This window comes from Oncorhynchus nerka, linkage group LG13, assembly GCF_034236695.1.
Source record: "Oncorhynchus nerka isolate Pitt River linkage group LG13, Oner_Uvic_2.0, whole genome shotgun sequence".
In the NCBI taxonomy this organism is placed as follows: domain Eukaryota; kingdom Metazoa; phylum Chordata; class Actinopteri; order Salmoniformes; family Salmonidae; genus Oncorhynchus; species Oncorhynchus nerka.
In genome coordinates, this window is record NC_088408.1 from 102,536,024 (window position 1) to 102,561,068 (window position 25,045).

Sequence of the window (25,045 nt, forward strand, 5' to 3'; positions counted from 1 at the left end):
TAAGGAGACTAATAGGGAGACTAATAGGGAGACCCATAAGGAGACTAATAGGGAGACTAATAGGGAGAACAATAGTCCGTCTCCACTACAGAATGCTGCCTGCCGTCTCCACTACAGAATGCTCCCTGCCCTTCTCCACTACAGAATGCTGCCTGCCGTCTCCACTACAGAATGCTCCCTGCCCGTCTCCACTACAGAATGCTCCCTGCCCTTCTCCACTACAGAATGCTGCCTGCCGTCTCCACTACAGCATGCTGCCTGCCGTCTCCACTACAGAATGCTGCCTGCCGTCTCCACTACAGAATGCTCCCTGCCGTCTCCACTACAGAATGCTGCCTGCCGTCTCCACTACAGAATGCTGCCTGCCGTCTCCACTACAGAATGCTCCCTGCCCGTCTCCACTACAGAATGCTCCCTGCCCTTCTCCACTACAGAATGCTGCCTGCCGTCTCCACTACAGCATGCTGCCTGCCGTCTCCACTACAGAATGCTGCCTGCCGTCTCCACTACAGAATGCTCCCTGCCGTCTCCACTACAGAATGCTGCCTGCCGTCTCCACTACAGAATGCTGCCTGCCGTCTCCACTACAGAATGCTCCCTGCCGTCTCCACTACAGAATGCTGCCTGCCGTCTCCACTACAGAATGCTCCCTGCCGTCTCCACTACAGAATGCTGCCTGCCGTCTCCACTACAGAATGCTGCCTGCCGTCTCCACTACAGCATGCTGCCTGCCGTCTCCACTACAGAATGCTGCCTGCCGTCTCCACTACAGAATGCTCCCTGCCGTCTCCACTACAGAATGCTGCCTGCCGTCTCCACTACAGAATGCTGCCTGCCGTCTCCACTACAGAATGCTCCCTGCCGTCTCCACTACAGAATGCTGCCTGCCGTCTCCACTACAGAATGCTCCCTGCCGTCTCCACTACAGAATGCTCCCTGCCGTCTCCACTACAGAATGCTCCCTGCCGTCTCCACTACAGAATGCTGCCTGCCCGTCTCCACTACAGAATGCTGCCTGCCGTCTCCACTACAGAATGCTCCCTGCCCTTCTCCACTACAGAATGCTGCCTGCCGTCTCCACTACAGAATGCTCCCTGCCCGTCTCCACTACAGAATGCTCCCTGCCCTTCTCCACTACAGAATGCTGCCTGCCGTCTCCACTACAGCATGCTGCCTGCCGTCTCCACTACAGAATGCTGCCTGCCGTCTCCACTACAGAATGCTCCCTGCCGTCTCCACTACAGAATGCTGCCTGCCGTCTCCACTACAGAATGCTGCCTGCCGTCTCCACTACAGAATGCTCCCTGCCCGTCTCCACTACAGAATGCTCCCTGCCCTTCTCCACTACAGAATGCTGCCTGCCGTCTCCACTACAGCATGCTGCCTGCCGTCTCCACTACAGAATGCTGCCTGCCGTCTCCACTACAGAATGCTCCCTGCCGTCTCCACTACAGAATGCTGCCTGCCGTCTCCACTACAGAATGCTGCCTGCCGTCTCCACTACAGAATGCTCCCTGCCGTCTCCACTACAGAATGCTGCCTGCCGTCTCCACTACAGAATGCTCCCCTGCCGTCTCCACTACAGAATGCTGCCTGCCGTCTCCACTACAGAATGCTGCCTGCCGTCTCCACTACAGCATGCTGCCTGCCGTCTCCACTACAGAATGCTGCCTGCCGTCTCCACTACAGAATGCTCCCTGCCGTCTCCACTACAGAATGCTGCCTGCCGTCTCCACTACAGAATGCTGCCTGCCGTCTCCACTACAGAATGCTCCCTGCCGTCTCCACTACAGAATGCTGCCTGCCGTCTCCACTACAGAATGCTCCCTGCCGTCTCCACTACAGAATGCTCCCTGCCGTCTCCACTACAGAATGCTCCCTGCCGTCTCCACTACAGAATGCTGCCTGCCCGTCTCCACTACAGAATGCTGCCTGCCGTCTCCACTACAGAATGCTCCCTGCCCGTCTCCACTACAGAATGCTCCCTGCCCTTCTCCACTACAGAATGCTGCCTGCCCTTCTCCACTACAGAATGCTGCCTGCCGTCTCCACTACAGAATGCTCCCTGCCCGTCTCCACTACAGAACGCTCCCTGCCCTTCTCCACTACAGAATGCTGCCTGCCGTCTCCACTACAGCATGCTGCCTGCCGTCTCCACTACAGAATGCTGCCTGCCGTCTCCACTACAGAATGCTCCCTGCCGTCTCCACTACAGAATGCTGCCTGCCGTCTCCACTACAGAATGCTGCCTGCCGTCTCCACTACAGAATGCTCCCTGCCCGTCTCCACTACAGAATGCTCCCTGCCCTTCTCCACTACAGAATGCTGCCTGCCGTCTCCACTACAGCATGCTGCCTGCCGTCTCCACTACAGAATGCTGCCTGCCGTCTCCACTACAGAATGCTCCCTGCCGTCTCCACTACAGAATGCTGCCTGCCGTCTCCACTACAGAATGCTGCCTGCCGTCTCCACTACAGAATGCTCCCTGCCGTCTCCACTACAGAATGCTGCCTGCCGTCTCCACTACAGAATGCTCCCTGCCGTCTCCACTACAGAATGCTCCCTGCCCGTCTCCACTACAGAATGCTCCCTGCCCTTCTCCACTACAGAATGCTGCCTGCCGTCTCCACTACAGCATGCTGCCTGCCGTCTCCACTACAGAATGCTGCCTGCCGTCTCCACTACAGAATGCTCCCTGCCGTCTCCACTACAGAATGCTGCCTGCCGTCTCCACTACAGAATGCTGCCTGCCGTCTCCACTACAGAATGCTCCCTGCCGTCTCCACTACAGAATGCTGCCTGCCGTCTCCACTACAGAATGCTCCCTGCCGTCTCCACTACAGAATGCTCCCTGCCGTCTCCACTACAGAATGCTCCCTGCCGTCTCCACTACAGAATGCTGCCTGCCCGTCTCCACTACAGAATGCTGCCTGCCCGTCTCCACTACAGAATGCTCCCTGCCCGTCTCCACTACAGAATGCTGCCTGCCCGTCTCCACTACAGAATGCTCCCTGCCGTCTCCACTACAGAATGCTCCCTGCCTGTCTCCACTTCTGAATGCTCCCTACCCATCTCCACTACAGAATGTCTCACAAACACAACGGTGTTGTCCGTTTTGCTCTATGACCCTCACAAGTGTCACTGGACTCGTCTGAACCTCTGTCTGTAGCGTCCGAAACGTTTGAGCTACAAACTAATTTGACCCCACTATGGAAAGAGAAGACTCTTACGAACACGATGTATGGGGGTAGATTTGTGCTAATAAAATTAAGGGGTAAAATATGTGTAAAAAATATATATTTCCTGACTTTTCCTATACACTATATATGCAAAATATGTGGACACCCCTTCAAATAAGTGGATTCGGCTATTTCAGCCACTCCCGTTGCTGACAGGTGTATAAAACCGAGCAGAGCCATGCAATCTCCATAGACAAACATTGGTAGTAGAATGGGCCTTACTGAAGAGCTCAGTGACTTTCAACGTGGCACCGTCATAGGATTCCACCTTTCAAACAAGTCAGTTTGTCAAATGTCTGCCCTGCTAGAGCTGCCCCGGTCAACTGTAAGTGATGTTATTGTGTAGTGGAAACGTTTAGGAGCAACAACGGCTCAGCCGTGAAGTGGTAGGCCACACAAGCTCACAGAACGGGACCTCCGAGTGCTGAAGAGCGTAGCGCGTAAAAATCGTCTGTCATCAGTTGCAACACTCACTATCGAGTTTCAAACTGTCTCTGTCAGCACAAGAACTGTTCGTTGGGAGCTTGATGAAATAGGTTACCATGGCCATTGGACTCTGGAGCAATGGAAATACGCTTTCTAAACTAATGAATCTTGCTTCACTATCTGGCAGTCCGAAGGACAAATCTGGGTTTGGCGGATGCCAAGAGAACACTACCTGTCCCAATGACTAGTGCCAACTGTAAAGTTTGGTGGTGGAAGGGCTGTAGTGTAGAGTAGTGTAGTAGTTCCAGTGAAGGGGAATCTTAACGCCACAGCATACAATTACTTTCCAGACGATTCTGTGCTTCCAACTGTGTGGCAACAGTTTGGGGAAGGCCCTTTCCTGTTTCAGCAGGACAAAGCCCCCGTGCACAAATCGAGGTCCATACAGAAATAGTTTGTCGAGATCAGTGTGGAAGAACTTGACTGGCCTGCACAGAGCCCTGACCTCAACCCCACCGAACACCTTAGGGATGAACTAGAACGCCGACTGCCAACCAGGCCTTATCGCCCAACATGCGTACCCGACCTCACTAATGCTCTTAAGGCTGAATGGAAGCATGTCCCCACAGCAATGTTCCAACATCTAGTGGAAAGCCTTCTCAGAAGAGTGGAGGCTGTATTAGCAACAATGTATATTAATTTAACCTTTATTTAATTAGGCAAGTCAGTTAAGAACAAATTCTTATTTACAATGACGGCCAAAGCCTAAAGACGCTGGGCCAATTGTGCACCGCCCTATGGGACTCCCAATCACGGCTGGATGTGACACAGCCTGGATTCGAACCAGGGACTGTAGTGGCGCCTCTAACACTGAGATGCAGATGCCTTAGACCCACTGTGCCACTCGGGATCCCAAAAACAAAGGAGGGACCAAGTCCATATTAATGAGATGTTGGAGGAACAGGTGTCCTCTCACTGTAGCTCTAGATTAAACTCAGAGATTTTGATGGAGATTCCAATATTAAAATGCCCATGATTTAGGAATGAGATGTTCAATGAGCAGGTGTCCACACACTTTTGGTCATGAAGTGTATCTCCTACAAATAGGACAGACTCTTCAAAACATGTTTTACCATGTATGAATGTGTTATTCAATGTGTTTCTATGGGCTATAGAAGTAAAGGACAACTTCAATATTTTATAAAAAAATTCTAAATAAAATTCAAATGGATACCTAAAGTTTTCCTAAAATTCTAAATCAAATAACTACATGATCCATGGAATCATCTTGCAACCATCTTAAAACAATTCCATAGGTTAGCTTAGTACCCTGTACTTACAAAATGTACAAAACACTGCTTGTTCTCCCAACTATTGTAGCAAATGTATTTTGAGTAACTTTGGAAAAATGTAAAGTTCTTATTACATCACAATTTACTTTTTTTGTAAATGAATATACAGGTACTAATACTACACATCCATTAGAATAAGACTCATGTTATGAAAGGACCTGTACAGTTGAAGTCTGAAGTTTACATACACTTAGGATGGAGTCATTAAAACTCATTTTTCAACCACTCTACAAATTTCTTGTTAAACAAACTATAGTTTTGGCAAGTCGGTTATGACATCTACTTTGTACATGACACAAGTCATTTTTTCCAACAATTGTTTACAGACAGATTATTTCACTTATAATTCACTGTATCACAATTCCAATGGGTCTGAAGTTTACATACACTGAGTTTACTGTGCCTTTAAACAGCTTGGAAAAGTCCAGAAAATTATGTCATGGCTTTAGAAGCTTCTGATAGGCTAATTGACATCATTTGAGTCAAAAAAAAGGGAGGCTTGCATTCCGAAGAACACCATCCCAACAGTGAAGCACGGGGGTGGCACATCATGTTGTGGGGATGCTTTGAAGAACACCATCCCAACAGTGAAGCACGGGGGTGGCAGCATCATGTTGTGGGGGTGCTTTGAAGAACACTGCCGAATCCAGATCAAACTCTGATATACAGGAAGCTCAGCTCTATTGAAGTGACTTAAATAGAGGAAAGAGCCAGCAACAAACCCAGAAGCTACACATGTAAAGCTGACCAAATGATGGAAGACAAGCAATGCCATTTTGTATTGTATAAAGTGAGTGTGGAAGAGTTGAATTATTATTGTTGCGTATCAACAATGACAAGCCGCCTCGGTCTGACAACTTGGATGGAAAATGACAGAGGATGATAGTTGACGACATTCCCACTCCTATTTGCCATTTCTTCAATCTAAGCCTACTAGAATGTATGTGCCTGTAGGGAAGGACATTCAACATGCACGGCACTGACACAAATGACTGATCATTGGCTGAGAGAAATTGATAATAAAACGATTGTGGGGGCTGTTAGACTTCAGTGCGGCTTTTGACATTATCGATCATAGTCTGCTGCTGGAAAAACTTACGTTATGGCTTTACACCCCCTGCTATAATGTGGATAAAGAGTTACCTGTATAACAGAACACAGAGGGTGTTATGGCTTTACACCCCCTGCTATAATGTGGATAAAGAGTTACCTGTATAACAGAACACAGAGGGTGTTATGGCTTTACACCCCCTGCTATAATGTGGATAAAGAGTGACCTGTCTAACAGAACACAGAGGGTGTTATGGCTTTACACCCCCTGCTATAATGTGGATAAAGAGTTACCTGTCTAACAGAACACAGAGGGTGTTATGGCTTTACACCCCCTGCTATGATGTGGATAAAGGGTTATCTGTCTAACAGAACACAGAGGGTGTTCTTTAATGGAAGCCTCTCCAACATAATCCAGGTAGAATCAGGAATTCCCCAGGGCAGCTGTCTAGGCCCCTTACTTTTTTTCAATCATTACTAACGACATGCCACTGGCTTTGATTAAAGCGTATGCGGATGAATCAACACTATAGACGTCAGCTACCACATCGACTGAAATGACTTCAAGGGTTAACAAAGAGCTGCAGTTAGTTTCAGACTTTTTTAAAAGTTCTAATGTTACTGTCCCCTCCAACTACAACAACAACAAAAATACTGAAATACATGTTTGTCCTTAAAACATTGAATTGGAATGCTGTAGAATTCCTTTCATTCCTTTGGAAGACTGTTCCTACTGGTGAGAGCCAATATGGCCGACCGGTGGCTTCAAAGCCTTTCGATAGGCCAACACATATCATCAGCAATTCAGGGTTTATACTGTATACATCAATGGCTGTAGTGTAATTGAATCATTATTATGTTAAGTATATGTTTTTAGTTTAAGTATTTGAATACCCTAAATAAACTATTGTTTTTTGCATTCACTTACTAAATTATAGAAAAAAGATTCCAAAGTTATATCTGCTGTCTTGAGCTCACTCTCTCTCTCTCTCTCTCTCTCTCTCTCTCTCTCTCTCTCTCTCTCTCTCTCTCTCTCTCTCCCTCTCTCTCTCTCTCTCTCTCTCTCTCTCTCTCGCTCTCCCTCTCTCTCTCTCCCTCTCTCTCTCTCTCTCTCCCTCTCACTCTCTCTCTCTCTCTCCCTCCCTCTTTCTCTCTCTCTCTCCCTCTCTCTCTCTCTCTCTCCCTCTCTCTCTCTCTCTCTCCCTCTCACTCTCTCTCTCTCTCTCCCTCCCTCTTTCTCTCTCACTCACCCTTTCTCTCTCCCTCTCTCTCTCTCGCTTTCTCTCTCTCTCTGTCGCTCTCTCTCTCGCTTTCTCTCCCCTCTCTCTCCCTCTCTCTCTCTCTCTCTCTCACTCACCCTCTCTCCCTCTCTCTCTCTCGCTTTCTCTCCCTCCCTCTCTCTCTCTTCATCTCTCTCTCTCGCTGTCTCTCTCTCTCCCACTCTTTGTCTCGCTCTCTCCCCACTCTCTCTCTCCCTCTCCCTATCTCTCTCTCGCTTTCTCTCTCTCTCTCTAGCTCTCTCCCTCCCTCCCTCTCTCTCTCTCTTTCTTTCTCTCTCTCTCTCCCCCTCTATTTCTTTTTTCTCTCTCTCCCCCCCTCTCTTTCTTTCTCTCTCTCTCTCTCCCCCCACCCACCTCTGGCTCTGTTTCTGTATCTGAGAGGGAGGAATAACCAGCTGGTCCCACTACCCCTATATATTACCAAGCACAACATGCTTCAACATCAATGAAAGCTGAGGACAGGGAGGATTGGCTGTCGATCCAGAGATCTTTTCAGATCTGAACATAACCAAGAGCTGCTGTCCTCAACGCTATTAGCTATTACATCGAACTGGGAGGTGGGAGCCCTTATTCACTCAACCGAGAGAGAGAGAGAGAGACAGAGACAGACAGACAGACAGACAGACAGACAGACAGACAGAACAACTTTGGTGGGATATCAACTTGTAACTGTTAAATGAGCGGTGAATGACACGCAGAGAGCGTGTCGCGCTAACCAGGAGCAGAGCGCACTATCTTCTGTCGGTTACAACATCCTGATTCTTTCTATTGTAATAATATATAGAAGTATTTCTTTATTCATTCCCTTCCTTTCTTTATTTCTTTATTTCAATGAGTGTCGAGTTTCTCATGAGATTATATAAGTTTTCAAACAGGTTGATACCACCCATTTTCACAAATAAGACGACTTGGGAAACGCGTTTTGAGCGACAGCTTTTCACCAGCAAATTAAGCTGAAAGTGTCCACCACTCTGACTGGGACCATGGCGATCTGTCCGGGGTTACTGCTGCTGCTCGGATGGAGCTATCTATTCGGAGGATATTGCGCGATGTTGAAAGATCATTTCACAGATTTAAAAATTAAAGGTACATCTGGGCACTCCGGTGCGGCCCGGGGGGACAAAGACCGCTCAGAGAAGGATGAGCACGACCTACTTTTACAGGATACTATGACGGAACACATGCAGATTCTTTACGAACAATACAACCGTGCAGGATTTTCTTTCCGGGACGGGAATACTGTCCGGAGCTTTAAAGCGCGCTGGGGTATGTATATGATGTATCTAAACAGCCGCTGCGTGTTTTAACTCACATATGAAGCAGCCCTCATACTACCATAGTATGGGCTATAGGATTTCTAGACGGTCATGTAAGGATGTAGTTTCATGATTTTATCGATGTTTATGTAACTGTTCTGTGTTGTATAGTTTGGACTAGGTTGAAGCACCTGTTGATCCAAAAACCTATCCAACGGCTGCTTCACCTGTTGCTTAGTACGGACATTATTCAGACGAACAGTGTTTCAAGCCTGTTATACATTTATACGTGACAATACGACTGGTATAATTTCCGTCTTTGTGTGTTAAATCTGCATATTCTTTTTTTTATGAAGGTTATGCATTTGAATGTATGGACTAAACTCGGCTGGTGTGGCCTATATAAATCTTATATATAACTGTTTTTACATTCAAAAGGCCGTTATGTAGTTATCGCTGTAGCTACACTGAGTGTACAAAACATTAGGAACACCCTCCTAATATTGCATTCCACTCCCCCAGAACAGCCTCAAGCCGTCGGGGGCATGGACTCTACAAGGTGTTGAACGCGTTCCACAGGGATGCTGGCTCATGTTGACTTCAATGCTTCCCACAGTTGTGTCAAGTTGGCTGGATGTCCTTTGGGTGGTGGGCCATTCTTGAGACACTTGATAATCTGTTGAGCGTGAAAAACCCAGCAGCGTTGCAGTTCTTGACACACTCAAACCGGTGTGCCTGGCACCTACTACCATAAAAGCACTTAAATATTTGGTCTTGCTCATTCACCCTCTGAATGTTACACATACACAATCCATGTCTCTAATGTCTCAAGACTTAAAAATACTTCTTTAACCTGACTCCTCCCCTCCCCTTCATCTTTAACCTGTCTCCTCCCCTTCATCTTTAGCCTGTCTCCTCCCCTTCTTCTTTAACCTGACTCCTCCCCTTCATTTTTAACCTGTCTCTACCCCTTCATCTTTAACCTGTCTCCTCCCCTTCATCTTTAGCCTGTCTCCTCCCCTTCTTCTTTAACCTGACTCCTCCCCTTCATTTTTAACCTGTCTCCTCCCCTTCATTTTTAGCCTGTCTCCTCCCCTTCTTCTTTAACCTGACTCCTCCCCTTCATCTTTAACCTGACTCCTCCTCTTCACCTTTAACCTGTCTCTACCCCTTCATCTTTAACCTGTCTCCTCCCCTTCATTTTTAGCCTGTCTCCTCCCCTTCTTCTTTAAGACTCCTCCTTCATTTTTAACCTGACTCCTCCCCTTTCATCTTTAACCTGACTCCTCCTCTTCACCTTTAACCTGTCTCCTCCCCCTTCATCTTTAACCTGACTCCTCCCCTTCACCTTTAACCTGTCTCCTCCCCTTCATCTTTAACCTGACTCCTCCCCTTCTTCTTTAACCTGTCTCCTCCCCTTCATCTTTAACCTGTCTCCTCCCCTTCATTTTTAGCCTGTCTCCTCCCCTTCTTCTTTAACCTGACTCCTCCCCTTCATCTTTAGCCTGTCTCCTCCCCTTCATCTTTAACCTGTCCCTTCCCCTTCATCTTTAACCTGACTCCTTACCTTCATCTTTAACCTGTCTCCTCCCCTTCATCTTTAGCCTGTCTCCTCCCCTTCATCTTTAGCCTGTCTCCTCCCCTTCATCTTTAACCTGACTCCTCCCCTTCATCTTTAGCCTGTCTCCTCCCCTTCTTCTTTATAACCTGACTCCTCCCCTTCATCTTTAACCTGTCTCCGCCCCTTCATCTTTAACCTGTCTCCTCCCCTTAATTTTGAAGTGGATTTAGTGACATCAGTAAGGGAGCTTAGATTTCACCTGGATTCACCTGGTCAATTTAGTTTACAATTGGCTCATTCATCCCCCCTCCTCTCCCCTGTAACTATTCCCCAGGTTGTTGCTGTAAATGAGAATGTGTTCTCAGTCAACTTACCTGGTAAATTAAGGGTACTCCTTCATTTATGTCATGGAAAGAGCAGGTGTTCCTAATGTTTTGTACACTCAGTGTGTATAACCACTAATATGATAGTCCTACCATCTCTTCCCACAGCAGTAGGATTATATTTAGGCCTGCAGCCATGGAGAACCCATAGTTAGAGGACGTAACATTGCATCTGTACCATTATAGCGTCTGTGAGAGCACAGGCAGCGCCATTGCGGCCATCTCCATTTTGAGATCAATTTTGAGGTCAATTTTCTTCTTCTACTACTTCTATGAGTTGGCAAACAAACTGAAAGGGTGCCTTCCGCCACCTAGAGGGGTGTTGTTTGAGCAGGCGTAAAGCCAAGGTTGGTGATGTACTGCCACCTAGAGGGTGTTGTTTGAGCAGGCGTAAAGCCAAGGTTGGTGATGTACTGCCACCTAGAGGGGTGTTGTTTGAGCAGGCATAAAGCCAAGGTTGGTGATGTACTGCCACCTAGAGGGTGTTGTTTGAGCAGGCGTAAAGCCAAGGTTGGTGATGTACTGCCACCTAGAGGGGTGTTGTTTGAGCAGGCGTAAAGCCAAGGTTGGTGATGTACTGCCACCTAGAGGGTGCTGTTTGAGCAGGCGTAAAGCCAAGGTTGGTGATGTACTGCCACCTAGAGGGTGCTGTTTGAGCAGGCGTAAAGCCAAGGTTGGTGATGTACTGCCACCTAGAGGGGTGTTGTTTGAGCAGGCGTAAAGCCAAGGTTGGTGATGTACTGCCACCTGCAGTTATGGAATGTTTGCTCACCAGTATAATTCATTGGCTGAACCCTCTTGATGACCTGGATGGAAATGTTTGATCCTTCCTTAACCCATAGGAAGTTGGTTGACTACTTCAAAATTGTGAAAGTCCTCAATGGTGCTGCGCTTGCTAAAAGAGGCTTTTTGGGCACTAGAGTCCTCTATCATTCTCTATGGTAGAACCACAGTCAGATTTGAGCACCCATACATGAGATAATACTGCCTCCTACTGACATGACTTGATAATGCAGGATGGGTAGGCTAGACCGGGCCATGCTGGGTTTACTTGGGGTCAGTGCAAATATGGTCCGACAGTGACCTGTATCCAGGGAAGACCAGCCCCCACTTTCAATTGGCTCCTGGATGCTTCTCTTTCAATTGGCTCCTGGATGCTTCTCTTTCAATTGTCTCCTGGCTACTTCCTTGTTCTATAGGTCTACAGAGTTGGAGCTCACTTAGCAGCAGAACTACTGCGAGAGTTTGGTTTTGAAGCCGGAGAGGATGGGTTGGAGATAGATTACACTATTAGTTTCGAAAAAACAAAATAATTGAACAATTTCAGTTAATACAACTGATGACTGTCTATTTCTTTGATGAAGGTACTGATGATGAGTGCACTGTTGATTGTATGCGTTGGATGCGTGAGCTTGCTGTAACTGTCACCCCCTGACCATTGGCTACAAAATATGAGTTACTTCTCACACTGTTGCGGGACTGCAGTGCTTGGCAAACAGGAGTGAAGGACACTGTGTCCAGGTGTTGTTGTCGTTCATGCTCTCCCCATTGAGTAGACTGTATCACATGACATTTAGATGGCTAACCAATGTGAGTTATTTCTTGTGTAAGCTGCTATCTTATCTGAAATGGAATCCTGGGAAGGAGAAATGGCTGGTAGACACCTCGATACAACACCACTGAACTGAATGGTTTTCGGGACCTGGTCTATATAGCCTAATATCTAATTGATTTTTGCTGTTCAGCTCCAGGTTTGAAACTAAGATGAACGATATGCATGTAGAGATGCTATAAGTCATGTAATTGTATGGATATGTGGACCTGTCTGAACTATATTCTCTATTCTGACTGCCGCTTCCTGTTCCTCTCCCAGGCACCATCAACAACAAGCAGTTCCAGATCTTCAACCTGACGTCTCTCACCAAGTCAGAGGCCGTCCTGTCGGCCACGCTCCACTACTACATAGGAGACCACCAGAATAGTTTCCAGCACCCGGGCTGCAACAGCACCACCAGGCCCAAGCCCAAGAGCTGTGGAGCTCCGTCCCCATCCCTGTCCCGCCACGGCCCCAGTAGACACAGCCACGTCCAGATGGGTGTGTGGAGCTTCGCCTCAGTGGATAACCATATCAGGACTTTGGGCCACTTTGTGATCAATGTGTCTACACTATACAGGGACTTCATCTCTTGGCAGTGGAAGGATGTCACTCAGGTGGTGAACCAGGCCAAGCATCATGATGAGCTGCTGATCGGGATAGACGTGGCATCCCAGCCTGGACCCAGGCCCTGGAAGAAGCTCCTCTCAGACCGCTTTCCTTACATCCTGGTCTACGCCAACGACTCGACCATCTCCGAACCAGAGAGCGTGGTGTCAACACTACAGAGTCATCAGAGGCATCAAACCACGATGACCACGGAAGAAGGAGCATTCGCCTCCGGCTTCCACAAACTGGGGCTGCACGCTCAGAATAGCACCACCGCTCAACAACAGGCGCCTCCTAACAGACGCCGGCGCTCGGCTAGCGTCCTCCTCCCGCTCCAGAACAACGAGTTACCGGGGCCGGAGTACCCGTATGAGACGACGGGCTGGGACGAGACCAGCCCCTACGAACCGCTGGAGAACAAGCCAGTCCGTCGGCCGAGGAAAAAGACGCGTGGTAAGAGCCAGAGGCACGGCGGTAAGATGCCCTTGCTGCAGTTTGACGAGCAGACGATAAAGAAGGCTCGTAAGAAGCAGTGGAACGAACCACGGAACTGTGCTCGTCGCTACCTGAAGGTGGACTTTGCAGACATTGGCTGGAGCGAGTGGATTATATCTCCCAAGTCTTTTGATGCCTACTACTGCTCAGGGTCATGCCAGTTCCCCATGCCTAAGGTATGTCTATATGCTTCATGTAATTAATAATATAATGTGCCAGTATGTGTTTCCCAGACAGAGTCCCCAACCCTCATCCCCATGCCTAAAGGTATGTCTTCATGCTTCATGGCATCGGGTTTACGACCTGATATACGACCTGAAAAACATTAAGGAAACCTGCTCTTTCCGGAGGGGATTTTGAAAGGTGTCCTTAACGCTTTGTACAGATGTCAAAGAGAACCATCAATAAATGGTTAAATAGGATTATACTCTTAGATAAAGTATTTATTTTTCTCTGTAGAAACGGATCCAACTAGAGAGGTTTAAGACCCTCGTTAGACATCGTAGCACAATAGAAGGACTGCAGAAGGAAATAGTAACATGGTAAAATACTGGGAGAGATGGGTTAGTCTGTGGACATCTGATTGGTTGATTTGCCAATATACTTGGAATCCAGTACGATTTAGAAAATACATATATATATATATATAATAAGGGCTGTGACGATTATGGATTTTCAGGTTAGGATTAATTGTCATGGTTATCTTATTGTCATGTAGCAGCATCAGTGATGGTACTATGTCCTGGTCTGAACCCTGACTGGTTTACATTCAGACGATATGTAACAGTATCAGAGGTGGTACTATGTCCTGGTCTGAACCCTGACTGGTTTACATTCAGACGATATGTAACAGTATCAGAGATGGTACTATGTCCTGGTCTGAACCCTGACTGGTTTACATTCAGACGATATGTACTAGTATCAGAGATGGTACTATGTCCTGGTCTGAACCCTGACTGGTTTACATTCAGACGATATGTAACAGTATCAGAGGTGGTACTATGTCCTGGTCTGAACCCTGACTGGTTTACATTCTGACGATATGTAACAGTATCAGAGATGGTACTATGTCCTGGTCTGAACCCTGACTGGTTTACATTCAGACGATATGTAGTAGTATCAGAGATGGTACTATGTCCTGGTCTGAACCCTGACTGGTTTACATTCAGACGATATGTACTAGTATCAGAGATGGTACTATGTCCTGGTCTGAACCCTGACTGGTTTACATTCAGACGATATGTAACAGTATCAGAGGTGGTACTATGTCCTGGTCTGAACCCTGACTGGTTTACATTCAGACGATATGTAACAGTATCAGAGATGGTACTATGTCCTGGTCTGAACCCTGACTGGTTTACATTCAGACGATATGTAGTAGTATCAGAGATGGTACTATGACCTGACTGGTTTACATTCAGACGATATGTACTAGTATCAGAGATGGTACTATGACCTGGTCTGAACCCTGACTGGTTTACATTCAGACGATATGTAGTAGTATCAGAGATGGTACTATGACCTGGTCTGAACCCTGACTGGTTTACATTCAGACGATATGTACTAGTATCAGAGATGGTACTATGACCTGGTCTGAACCCTGACTGGTTTACATTCAGACGATATGTACTAGTATCAGAGATGGTACTATGACCTGGTCTGAACCCTGACTGGTTTACATTCAGACTATATGTACTAGTATCAGAGATGGTACTATGTCCTGGTCTGAACCCTGACTGGTTTACATTCAGACGATATGTACTAGTATCAGAGATGGTACTATGTCCTGGTCTGAACCCTGACTGGTTTACATTCAGACGATATGTACTAGTATCAGAGATGGTACTATGACCTGGTCTGAACCCTGACTGGTTTACATTCAGACGATATGTACTAGTATCAGAGATGGTACTATGACCTGGTCTGAACCCTGACTGGTTTACATTCAGACGATATGTACTAGTATCAGAGATGGTACTATGACCTGGTCTGAACCCTGACTGGTTTACATTCAGACGATATGTAGTAGTATCAGAGATGGTACTATGTCCTGGTCTGAACCCTGACTGGTTTACATTCAGACGATATGTACTAGTATCAGAGATGGTACTATGTCCTGGTCTGAACCCTGACTGGTTTACATTCAGACGATATGTACTAGTATCAGAGATGGTACTATGTCCTGGTCTGAACCCTGACTGGTTTACATTCAGACGATATGTAGTAGTATCAGAGATGGTACTATGTCCTGGTCTGAACCCTGACTGGTTTACATTCAGACGATATGTACTAGTATCAGAGATGGTACTATGTCCTGGTCTGAACCCTGACTGGTTTACATTCAGACGATATGTAGTAGTATCAGAGATGGTACTATGTCCTGGTCTGAACCCTGACTGGTTTACATTCAGACGATATGTACTAGTATCAGAGATGGTACTATGACCTGGTCTGAACCCTGACTGGTTTACATTCAGACGATATGTACTAGTATCAGAGATGGTACTATGTCCTGGTCTGAACCCTGACTGGTTTACATTCAGACGATATGTACTAGTATCAGAGATGGTACTATGTCCTGGTCTGAACCCTGACTGGTTTACATTCAGACGATATGTACTAGTATCAGAGATGGTACTATGTCCTGGTCTGAACCCTGACTGGTTTACATTCAGACGATATGTAACAGTTAAAAGGGATCTAAGCTGAGTATTAATCAATAATTCCAGGATTGTTGCTCGGCAACAGAGAGTTTGGAAATGGGCCGATAATTATTTAGATCACTCCGGTCGCCACCTTTATGTTGAGAAAGCACATGGGCCGTCTTCTAAACTCTAGGAAGACCACTCAGTATAAATGTTAAGTTAAAAATATGTGTTAATGCTTCAGCAATCAATGGAGCAGAACGCTGTAATAAGGAGGGAACAAACATATCAGCCCCTGTAGATTTTCTTTTTAACATCGATCGTAAGTAGTTGTTCAAATACATCAGAAGTAGACAGCTGCTCCAGAGAATACAAGGATTCACTGGGGGGGTTTGTCAGGTCCTCTATCAAGTCGACTAGCGGGCGGGAGAGGGACGAGCAGTTTACTGACTGACCCGGGTCTATTAAACCAAGGTTTCATTCAAACAAAAAAACGGCAGACATAAAAATGTTGATTAAAAGCATCAGTTCAGTATAACTTGATTGGGTAGGGAAGGACATTAATGATGTCAGAGTTCAGTATAACTTGATTGGGTAGGGAAGGACATTAATGATGTCAGAGTTCAGTATAACTTGATTGGGTAGGGAAGGACATTAATGATGTCAGAGTTCAGTATAACTTGATTGGGTAGGGAAGGACATTAATGATGTCAGAGTTCAGTATAACTTGATTGGGTAGGGAAGGACATTAATGATGTCAGAGTTCAGTATAACTTCATTGGGTAGGGAAGGACATTAATGATGTCAGAGTTCATTTACATTACATTTACATTTAAGTCATTTAGCAGACGCTCTTATCCAGAGCGACTTACAAATTGGTGCTTTCACTTTATGACATCCAGTGGAACAGCCACTTTACAATAGTGCATCTAGGTCTTTTAAGGGGAGGGGGGGGGTGAGAAGGATTACTTTATCCTATCCTAGGTATTCCTTAAAGAGGTGGGGTTTCAGGTGTCTCCGGAAGGTGGTGATTGACTCCGCTGTCCTGGCGTCGTGAGGGAGTTTGTTCCACCATTGGGGGGCCAGAGCAGCGAACAGTTTTGACTGGGCTGAGCGGGAACTGTACTTCCTCAGTGGTAGGGAGGCGAGCAGGCCAGAGGTGGATGAACGCAGTGCCCTTGTTTGGGTGTAGGGCCTGATCAGAGCCTGGAGGTACTGAGGTGCCGTTCCCCTCACAGCTCCGTAGGCAAGCACCATGGTCTTGTAGCGGATGCGAGCTTCAACTGGAAGCCAGTGGAGCGAGCGGAGGAGCGGGGTGACGTGAGAGAACTTGGGAAGGTTGAACACCAGACGGGCTGCGGCGTTCTGGATGAGTTGTAGGGGTTTAATGGCACAGGCAGGGAGCCCAGCCAACAGCGAGTTGCAGTAATCCAGACGGGAGATGACAAGTGCCTGGATTAGGACCTGCGCCGCTTCCTGTGTGAGGCAGGGTCGTACTCTGCGGATGTTGTAGAGCATGAACCTACAGGAACGGGCCACCGCCTTGATGTTAGTTGAGAACGACAGGGTGTTGTCCAGGATCACGCCAAGGTTCTTAGCGCTCTGGGAGGAGGACACGATGGAGTTGTCAACCGTGATGGCGAGATCATGGAACGGGCAGTCCTTCCCCGGGAGGAAGAGCAGCTCCGTCTTGCCGAGGTTCAGCTTGAGGTGGTGATCCGTCATCCACACTGATATGTCTGCCAGACATGCAGAGATGCGATTCGCCACCTGGTCATCAGAGGGGGAAAGGAGAAGATTAATTGTGTGTCGTCTGCATAGCAATGATAGGAGAGACCATGTGAGGTTATGACAGAGCCAAGTGACTTGGTGTATAGCGAGAATAGGAGAGGGCCTAGAACAGAGCCCTGGGGGACACCAGTGGTGAGAGCGCGTGGTGAGGAGACAGATTCTCGCCACGCCACCTGGTAGGAGCGACCTGTCAGGTAGGACGCAATCCAAGCATGGGCCGCGCCGGAGATGCCCAACTCGGAGAGGGTGGAGAGGAGGATCTGATGGTTCACAGTATCGAAGGCAGCCGATAGGTCTAGAAGGATGAGAGCAGAGGAGAGAGAGTTAGCTTTAGCAGTGCGGAGTGCCTCCGTGATACAGAGAAGAGCAGTCTCAGTTGAATGACTAGTCTTGAAACCTGACTGATTTGGATCAAGAAGTTCAGTATAACTTGATTGGGTAGGGAAGGACATTAATGATGTCAGAGTTCAGGATAACTTGATTGGGTAAGGAAGGAGTGGAATTTCCACGCTTTAGCACCTTAACAGTTTTCCAAAATGTAGATGGATCACCAGCAGAGTCAGCGATAGAACTCAGGAAGTAGCTTGATTTAGACTTTTTTTTTATTTGTATGTTTTACTAAGGACGTGCATTTACTTCTCAGTTACCTGAAAATCTGCCAGTCCACAACAGCATCAGTTAGTCTATCTTTAGCCCAGGCATGATTTATTTTTCTAAAGATATCTGAGAGTTCTGTAGAAAACCAGGGATTTTATCTATTTTTTAGTCTATAGTGTTTAAAAGAAGCATATTTATCTGCCAGTAATATAATGATAGATGAGAAATGATCAAGAGCTAATTCAGGGTCAGGTATACACTTAATGAGGTCAGGTATACACTTAATGAGGTCAGGTATACACTTGATGGGGTCAGGTATACACTAAATGAGGTCAGGTATACACTTAATGAGGTCAGGTATACACTTGATGGGGTCAGGTATACACTAAATGAGGTCAGGTATACACTTAATGAGGTCAGGTATACACTTAATGAGGTCAGGTATACACTTAATGAGGTCAGGTATACACTTCATGAGGTCAGGTATACACTTGATGAGGTCAGGTATACACTAAATGAGGTCAGGTATACACTTAATGGGGTCAGGTATACACTTAATGGGGTCAGGTATACACTTAATGAGGTCAGGTATACACTTAATGAGGTCAGGTATACACTTGATGGGGTCAGGTATACACTAAATGAGGTCAGGTATACACTTAATGGGGTCAGGTATACACTTAATGGGGTCAGGTATACACTAAATGGGGTCAGGTATACACTTAATGAGGTCAGGTATACACTTGATGGGGTCAGGTATACACTAAATGAGGTCAGGTATACACTTAATGAGGTCAGGTATACACTTAATGAGGTCAGGTATACACTTAATGGGGTCAGGTATACACTTAATGGGGTCAGGTATACACTTAATGAGGTCAGGTATACACTTAATGAGGTCAGGTATACACTTAATGAGCTCAGGTATACACTTGATGAGGTCAGGTATACACTAAATGGGGTCAGGTATACACTGAATGAGGTCAGGTATACACTTAATGAGGTCAGGTATACACTTAATGAGGTCAGGTATACACTTAATGAGGTCAGGTATACACTTAATCAGGTCAGTTATTGACTTCTTGTTAATCTACCCATCATGTCCGATTTCAAAAAGGCTTTACAGCGAAAACACACCATATGATTATGTTAGGTCAGAGCCTAGTCACAGAAAAACACAGCCATTTTCCAGCCAAAGAGAGGAGTCACAAAAAGCAGAAATAGAGATCAAATTAATCACTAACCTTTGATGATCTTCACCAGATGGCACTCATAGGACTTCATGTTACACAATACATGTATGTTTTGTTCGATAAAGTTCATATTTATATCCAAAAATCTCAGTTTACATTGGCGCGTTATGTTCAGTAATGTTGTGCCTCGAAAACATCCGGCGAATTTGCAGAGAGCCACATCAATTTACAGAAATACTCATCATAAACTTTGATAGAAGATACAAGTGTTATGCACAGAATTAAAGATATACTTCTCCTTAATGCAATCGCTGTGTCGGATTTCAAAAAAGCTATACGGAGAAAGCACACCATGCAATAATCTGAGTACAGCGCTCAGACACAAAAACAAGCCATACAGATACCCGCCATGTTGTGGAGTCAAGAGAAGTCAGAAATAGCGTTCTAAATATTCACTTACCTTTGATGATCTTCATCAGAATGCACTCCCAGGAATCCCAGTTCCACAATAAATGTTTGTTTTGTTCAATAGAGTCCATCATTTATGTCCAAAAACCTCCTTTTTGTTAGCGTGTTTAGTTCACCAATCAAAATTCACAAGGCGCAGGCAAGTCCAGGTGAAAGTTCAGACAAAAAGTCCAAAAAGTTCTATTACAGTTCGTAGAAACATGTCAAACGATGTATAGAATCAATCTTTAGGATGTTTTTTTATCATAAATCTTCAATAATATTCCAACCGGACAATTCCTTTGTCTTTAGAAATGAAAAGGAACGCAGCTCACTCTCACGGACGCGCGCATGACTTAGCTCATCGCCTTCTGCAAGACCCCTTAGTCAAACAGCTCTTATTCTCTCCCCCTTCACAGTAGAAGCCTGAAGCAAGGTTCTAAAGACTGTTGACATCTAGTGGAAGCCTTAGGACGTGCAATATGATCCCATTTACACTGTATCTTGGAAAGGCAATGAGTTGAAAAACTACAAACCTCAGATTTGCCACTTCCCATTTGGATTTTCCTCAGGTTTTCCAAATCTACTAATTATATGCATATATTAGCTTCTGGGCCTGAGTAGCAGGCAGTTTACTCTGGGCACGCTTTTCATCCGAACGTGAAAATGTTGCCCCCTATCCCAGAGAGGTTATTAAGATCAAGACAAATGTTCTTAAAGTCATCTGAGATTGGTGTCAGCCAGTCCAGGTTGAAGTCACCTAAGACCATCAGGTCAGATGATAGAAAAGGTTTTAAATGCTCAGCTATGATACTAATCACATCAACTCAAGCAGCAGGAGGCCTATACACTCCAGCAACAAATACATGCATATGTTGGCTCATGGTCATATCTAAAACCAGGATTTCACATTCATGGGGTATAGTGATATTAACAAATACTTTTTTCCACTTTTTCCTCCAAAAATAACAACGGTCATTATTGCCAAACAATTCTATTTTTGTTTCATCAGACCAGAGAACATTTCTCCAAAAAGTTTGATCTTTGTCCCCATGTGCAGTTGCAAACCGTAGTCTGGCTTTTTAATGGCGGTTTTGGAGCAGTGGCTTCTTCCTTGCTGAGCGGCCTTTCAGGTTATATCGATATAGAACTCGTTTTACTGTGGATATAGATACTTTTGTACCTGTTTCCTTTCGCACCTTCACAAGGTCCTTTGCTGTTGTTCTGGGATTGATTTGCACTTTTCGCACCAAAGTATGTTCATCTCTAGGAGACCCAATGTGTTTCCTTCCTGAGTGTTATGATGGCCCTGTGGTCCCATGGTATTTATACTTGCGTACTATTGTTTGTACAGATGAACGTGGTACCTTCAGACGTTTGGAAATTGCTCCCAAGGATGAAACAGACTTGTGGAGGTCTACAATTATTTTTCTGAGGTCTTGGCTCATTTCTTTTGATTTTCCCATGATGTCAAGCAAAGAAGCACTGAGTTTGAAGGTAGGCCTTGAAATACATCCAATTGACTCAAATGATGTCAATCAGAAGCTTCCAAAGCCATGACATAATTTTCTGGAATTTTCCAAGCTGTTTGAAGACACAGTCAACTTAGTGTACATAAACTTCTGACCCACTGGAATTATGATACAGTGAATTATAAGAATTATAATTATAAGAATTAAAAATCTGTCTGTAAACAATTGTTGGAAAAATGACTTGTGTCATGCAAAAGTAGATGTCCTCACCGACTTGCCAAAACTATAGTTTGTTAAAAAGAAATTCATGGAGTGGTTGAAAAACTAGTTTCAAAGACACCAACCTAAGTGTATGTAAACTTCAGACTTCAACTGTAAAATATACTTTGATTTGTTTATCACTTTTTTGGTTACTAAATGATTTCATAGTTTTTATCTTCACTATTATTCTACAATTATAGTCCACTCAGTTTGGACCTGGCTGTATTTAGGGCTTGAGGTTACAGTGTAGTGAAACCCTCTGGGTTTTCTTCATCGTCAGAGAATGCCTCTTTCCTTGTGAAGATCCTGCTTCACACACGCCTCAGTTCGGTTTCCAGAAACAACCCCTACTCCCTAGACATGTGAAGGATTGAAAGGATCAGAGGAAGGAATGGTCTTAGGGTTCCTGGGAACACTAGCTATTGCTCACGGTGATAATGGAAGAACCTGGCACTCATATAACCAGTCATGTTTTAGCTGGACAAGACAGTGTGTCTGAACATGCTAAAGCTGTCCAAGAATTAGGTGTCCTCAGGACTCCCATCACCAGCCTGACCAGGTGGTCACCTGGTTGGGACACTAGTGCAGGTGACAAAAAAAATACAATATCACAAACAGGTCTCCCTTCAAAAAAGAGATACTCGAGGGGGGGAGGAACTTCCTGGTTAAATAAAGGATAAAAACATTTTAACTATGACCTACTGTCAAATGTCCTCCCATTTCATAGAACTGTCATGTTTGTTGTCATAAGGTGAATGTTGTTGTTCACCTCCTCCTTCTCTTCTGTCCTGTAGTCTCTGAAGCCTAGTAACCACGCCACCATCCAGAGCATTGTGAGAGCGGTAGGGGTGGTGTCTGGTATCCCTGAGCCCTGCTGTGTCCCAGACAAGATGTCTTCCCTCTCCATCCTCTTCTTCGACGAGGACAAGAACGTGGTGCTCAAAGTTTACCCAAACATGACTGTGGACTCCTGCGCCTGCAGATAGGGACAATTACCACACACACACACACACACCCACACAGGCACATTCACAAAGAAACACACACACAGTCGGAAAATAAGAAATGCCCCCCCCCCTCTCTCTCCCTCTCTCTCTGTCAGTCTCTCTCTTTTTCTCTCTCTGTCAGTCTCTCTCTCTCTCTCTGTCTGTCTCTTGCTCTCTCTCTCTCTGTCAGTCTCTCTCTTTCTCTCTCTATCTCTCTCTCTCTCACTCTCTCTCTCTCTCTCTCTCTGTCTCTCTCTCTCTCTCCTCTCTCTTTCTCTTTTTCTCTCTTTTTCTCTCTCTGTCAGTCTCTCTCTATGTGTCAGTCTCTCTCTCTCTCTCTCTCCCCTCTTTCTCTTTCTCTCTCTCTCCTACTCTCTCCTTCTCGCTGTCTCTCTCAAATCAAAATCAAAGTGGTGGTGTCTACATCTTTTTCAGATGTTATTGCAGGTGCAGTAATAACTACCAATACAAAACAATGCACACAAATCCCAGAAAGTAAAAAGAAAGAAATTAAGAAATATCAGAAAGAGCCATGTCAGAGTCTGGGAATATAAATATCTACACTGAGTGGACAAAACATTAAGAACACCTGTTATTTCCATGACCGACTGACCATGTGAATCCAGGTGAAAGCTATGATCCCTTATTGATGTCACTTGTTAAATCCACTTCAATCAGTGCAGATGAAGGGGAGGAGACATGTAGATGAAGGGGAGGAGACATGTAGATGAAGGGGAGGAGACATGTAGATGAGGGGGAGGAGACATGTAGATGAAGGGGAGGAGACGGGGTTAAAGAGGGATGTTTAAGCCTTGAGACATGGATTGTGTATGTGTGCATTAATAGACAGTATAGACATTATATGAATAGAAAAGGTTTGTACAGCAGTAGTTATTTAGGATGAGCCTTCACTAGAATACAGTATTATACATATGAAGTGGGTAAAACAGTATGTAAACATTATTAAAGAGACCAGTGTTTAATGACTATGTACACAGGGCAGAGTACCCTGCACCTTAGAGTGGTAGCTGGCTAGTAACAGTGACTAAGGTTCAGGGCAGGGTACTGAGTAGTAGCTGGCTAGTAACAGTGGCTAAGGTACAGGGTACTAAGTGGTAGCTGGCTAGTAACAGTCACTAAGGTTCAGGGCAGGGTACTGGGTGGAGTCCGGCTAGTAACAGTCACTAAGGTTCGGGGCAGGGTACTGGGTGGAGTCCGGCTAGTAACAGTCACTAAGGTTCGGGGCAGGGTACTGGGTGGAGTCCGGGGGGAGGCTAGTAACAGTCACTAAGGTTCAGGGCAGGGTACTGAGTGGTAGCTGGCTAGTAACAGTCACTAAGGTTCAGGGCAGGGTACTAAGTGGTAGCTGGCTAGTAACAGTCACTAAGGTTCAGGTCAGGGTACTGATTGGTAGCTGGCTAGTAACAGTGACTAAGGTTCGGGGCAGGGTACTGAGAGGTAGCTGGCTAGTAACAGTCACTAAGGTTCAGGGCAGGGTACTGGGTGATAGCTGGCTAGTAACAGTCACTAAGGTTCAGGGCAGGGTACTGGGTGATAGCTGGCTAGTAACAGTGACTAAGGTTCAGGGCAGGGTACTGAGTGGTAGCTGGCTAGTAACAGTGACTACGGTTCAGGGCAGGGTACTGAGTGGTAGCTGGCTAGTAACAGTCACTAAGGTTCAGGGCAGGGTACTGAGTGGTAGCTGGCTAGTAACAGTCACTAAGGTTCAGGGCAGGGTACTGGGTGGAGTCCGGCTAGTAACAGCCACTAAGGTTCAGGGCAGGGTACTGGGGGAGGCTAGTAACAGTCACTAAGGTTCAGGGCAGGGTACTGGGGGAGGCTAGTAACAGTCACTAAGGTTCAGGGCAGGGTACTGGGGGAGGCTAGTAACAGTAACTAAGATTCAGGGCAGGGTACTGGGGGAGGCTAGTAACAGTCACTAAGGTTCAGGGCAGGGTACTGGGGGAGGCTAGTAACAGTCACTAAGGTTCAGGGCAGGGTACTGGTGGAGGCTAGTAACAGTCACTAAGGTTCAGGGCAGGGTACTGGGGGAGGCTAGTAACAGTAACTAAGGTTCAGGGCAGGGTACTGGGGGAGGCTAGTAACAGGCACTAAGGTTCAGGGCAGGGTACTGGGGGAGGCTAGTAACAGTCACTAAAGTTCAGGGCAGGGTACTGGGGGAGGCTAGTAACAGTCACTAAGGTTCAGGGCAGGGTACTGGGGGAGGCTAGTAACAGTCACTAAGGTTCAGGGCAGGGTACTGGGGGAGGCTAGTAACAGTCACTAAAGTTCAGGGCAGGGTACTGGGGGAGGCTAGTAACAGTCACTAAGGTTCAGGGCAGGGTACTGGGGGAGGCTAGTAACAGTCACTAAAGTTCAGGGCAGGGTACTGGGGGAGGCTAGTAACA

At 46.1% G+C, this 25,045-nt stretch overlaps 1 protein-coding gene across 1 annotated transcript; it reads left to right on the top strand.

Annotated features, from left to right (window-relative positions):
- The first annotated feature begins 7,815 nt into the window (after positions 1 to 7,815).
- On the top strand, positions 7,816 to 23,898 carry LOC115140623 (bone morphogenetic protein 3-like). The gene is made up of 3 exons (XM_029678972.2): positions 7,816 to 8,613; positions 12,421 to 13,421; positions 22,446 to 23,898. Exons 1-3 carry the CDS (start codon positions 8,331 to 8,333, stop codon positions 22,635 to 22,637), a joined length of 1,476 nt encoding a protein of 491 aa, XP_029534832.1. The 5' UTR covers positions 7,816 to 8,330; the 3' UTR covers positions 22,638 to 23,898.
- Positions 23,899 to 25,045: the final 1,147 nt, after the last annotated feature.

Excerpts from the sequence above, each read along its gene's own strand:
- LOC115140623 (XM_029678972.2), top strand. The coding sequence starts at position 8,331 with ATGGCGATCTGTCCGGGGTTACTGCTGCTGCTCGGATGGAGCTATCTA. Across the intron at positions 8,614-12,420 it reads GAGCTTTAAAGCGCGCTGGG|GCACCATCAACAACAAGCAG; the intron begins GTATGTATATGA and ends TTCCTCTCCCAG. Across the intron at positions 13,422-22,445 it reads GCCAGTTCCCCATGCCTAAG|TCTCTGAAGCCTAGTAACCA; the intron begins GTATGTCTATAT and ends TCTGTCCTGTAG.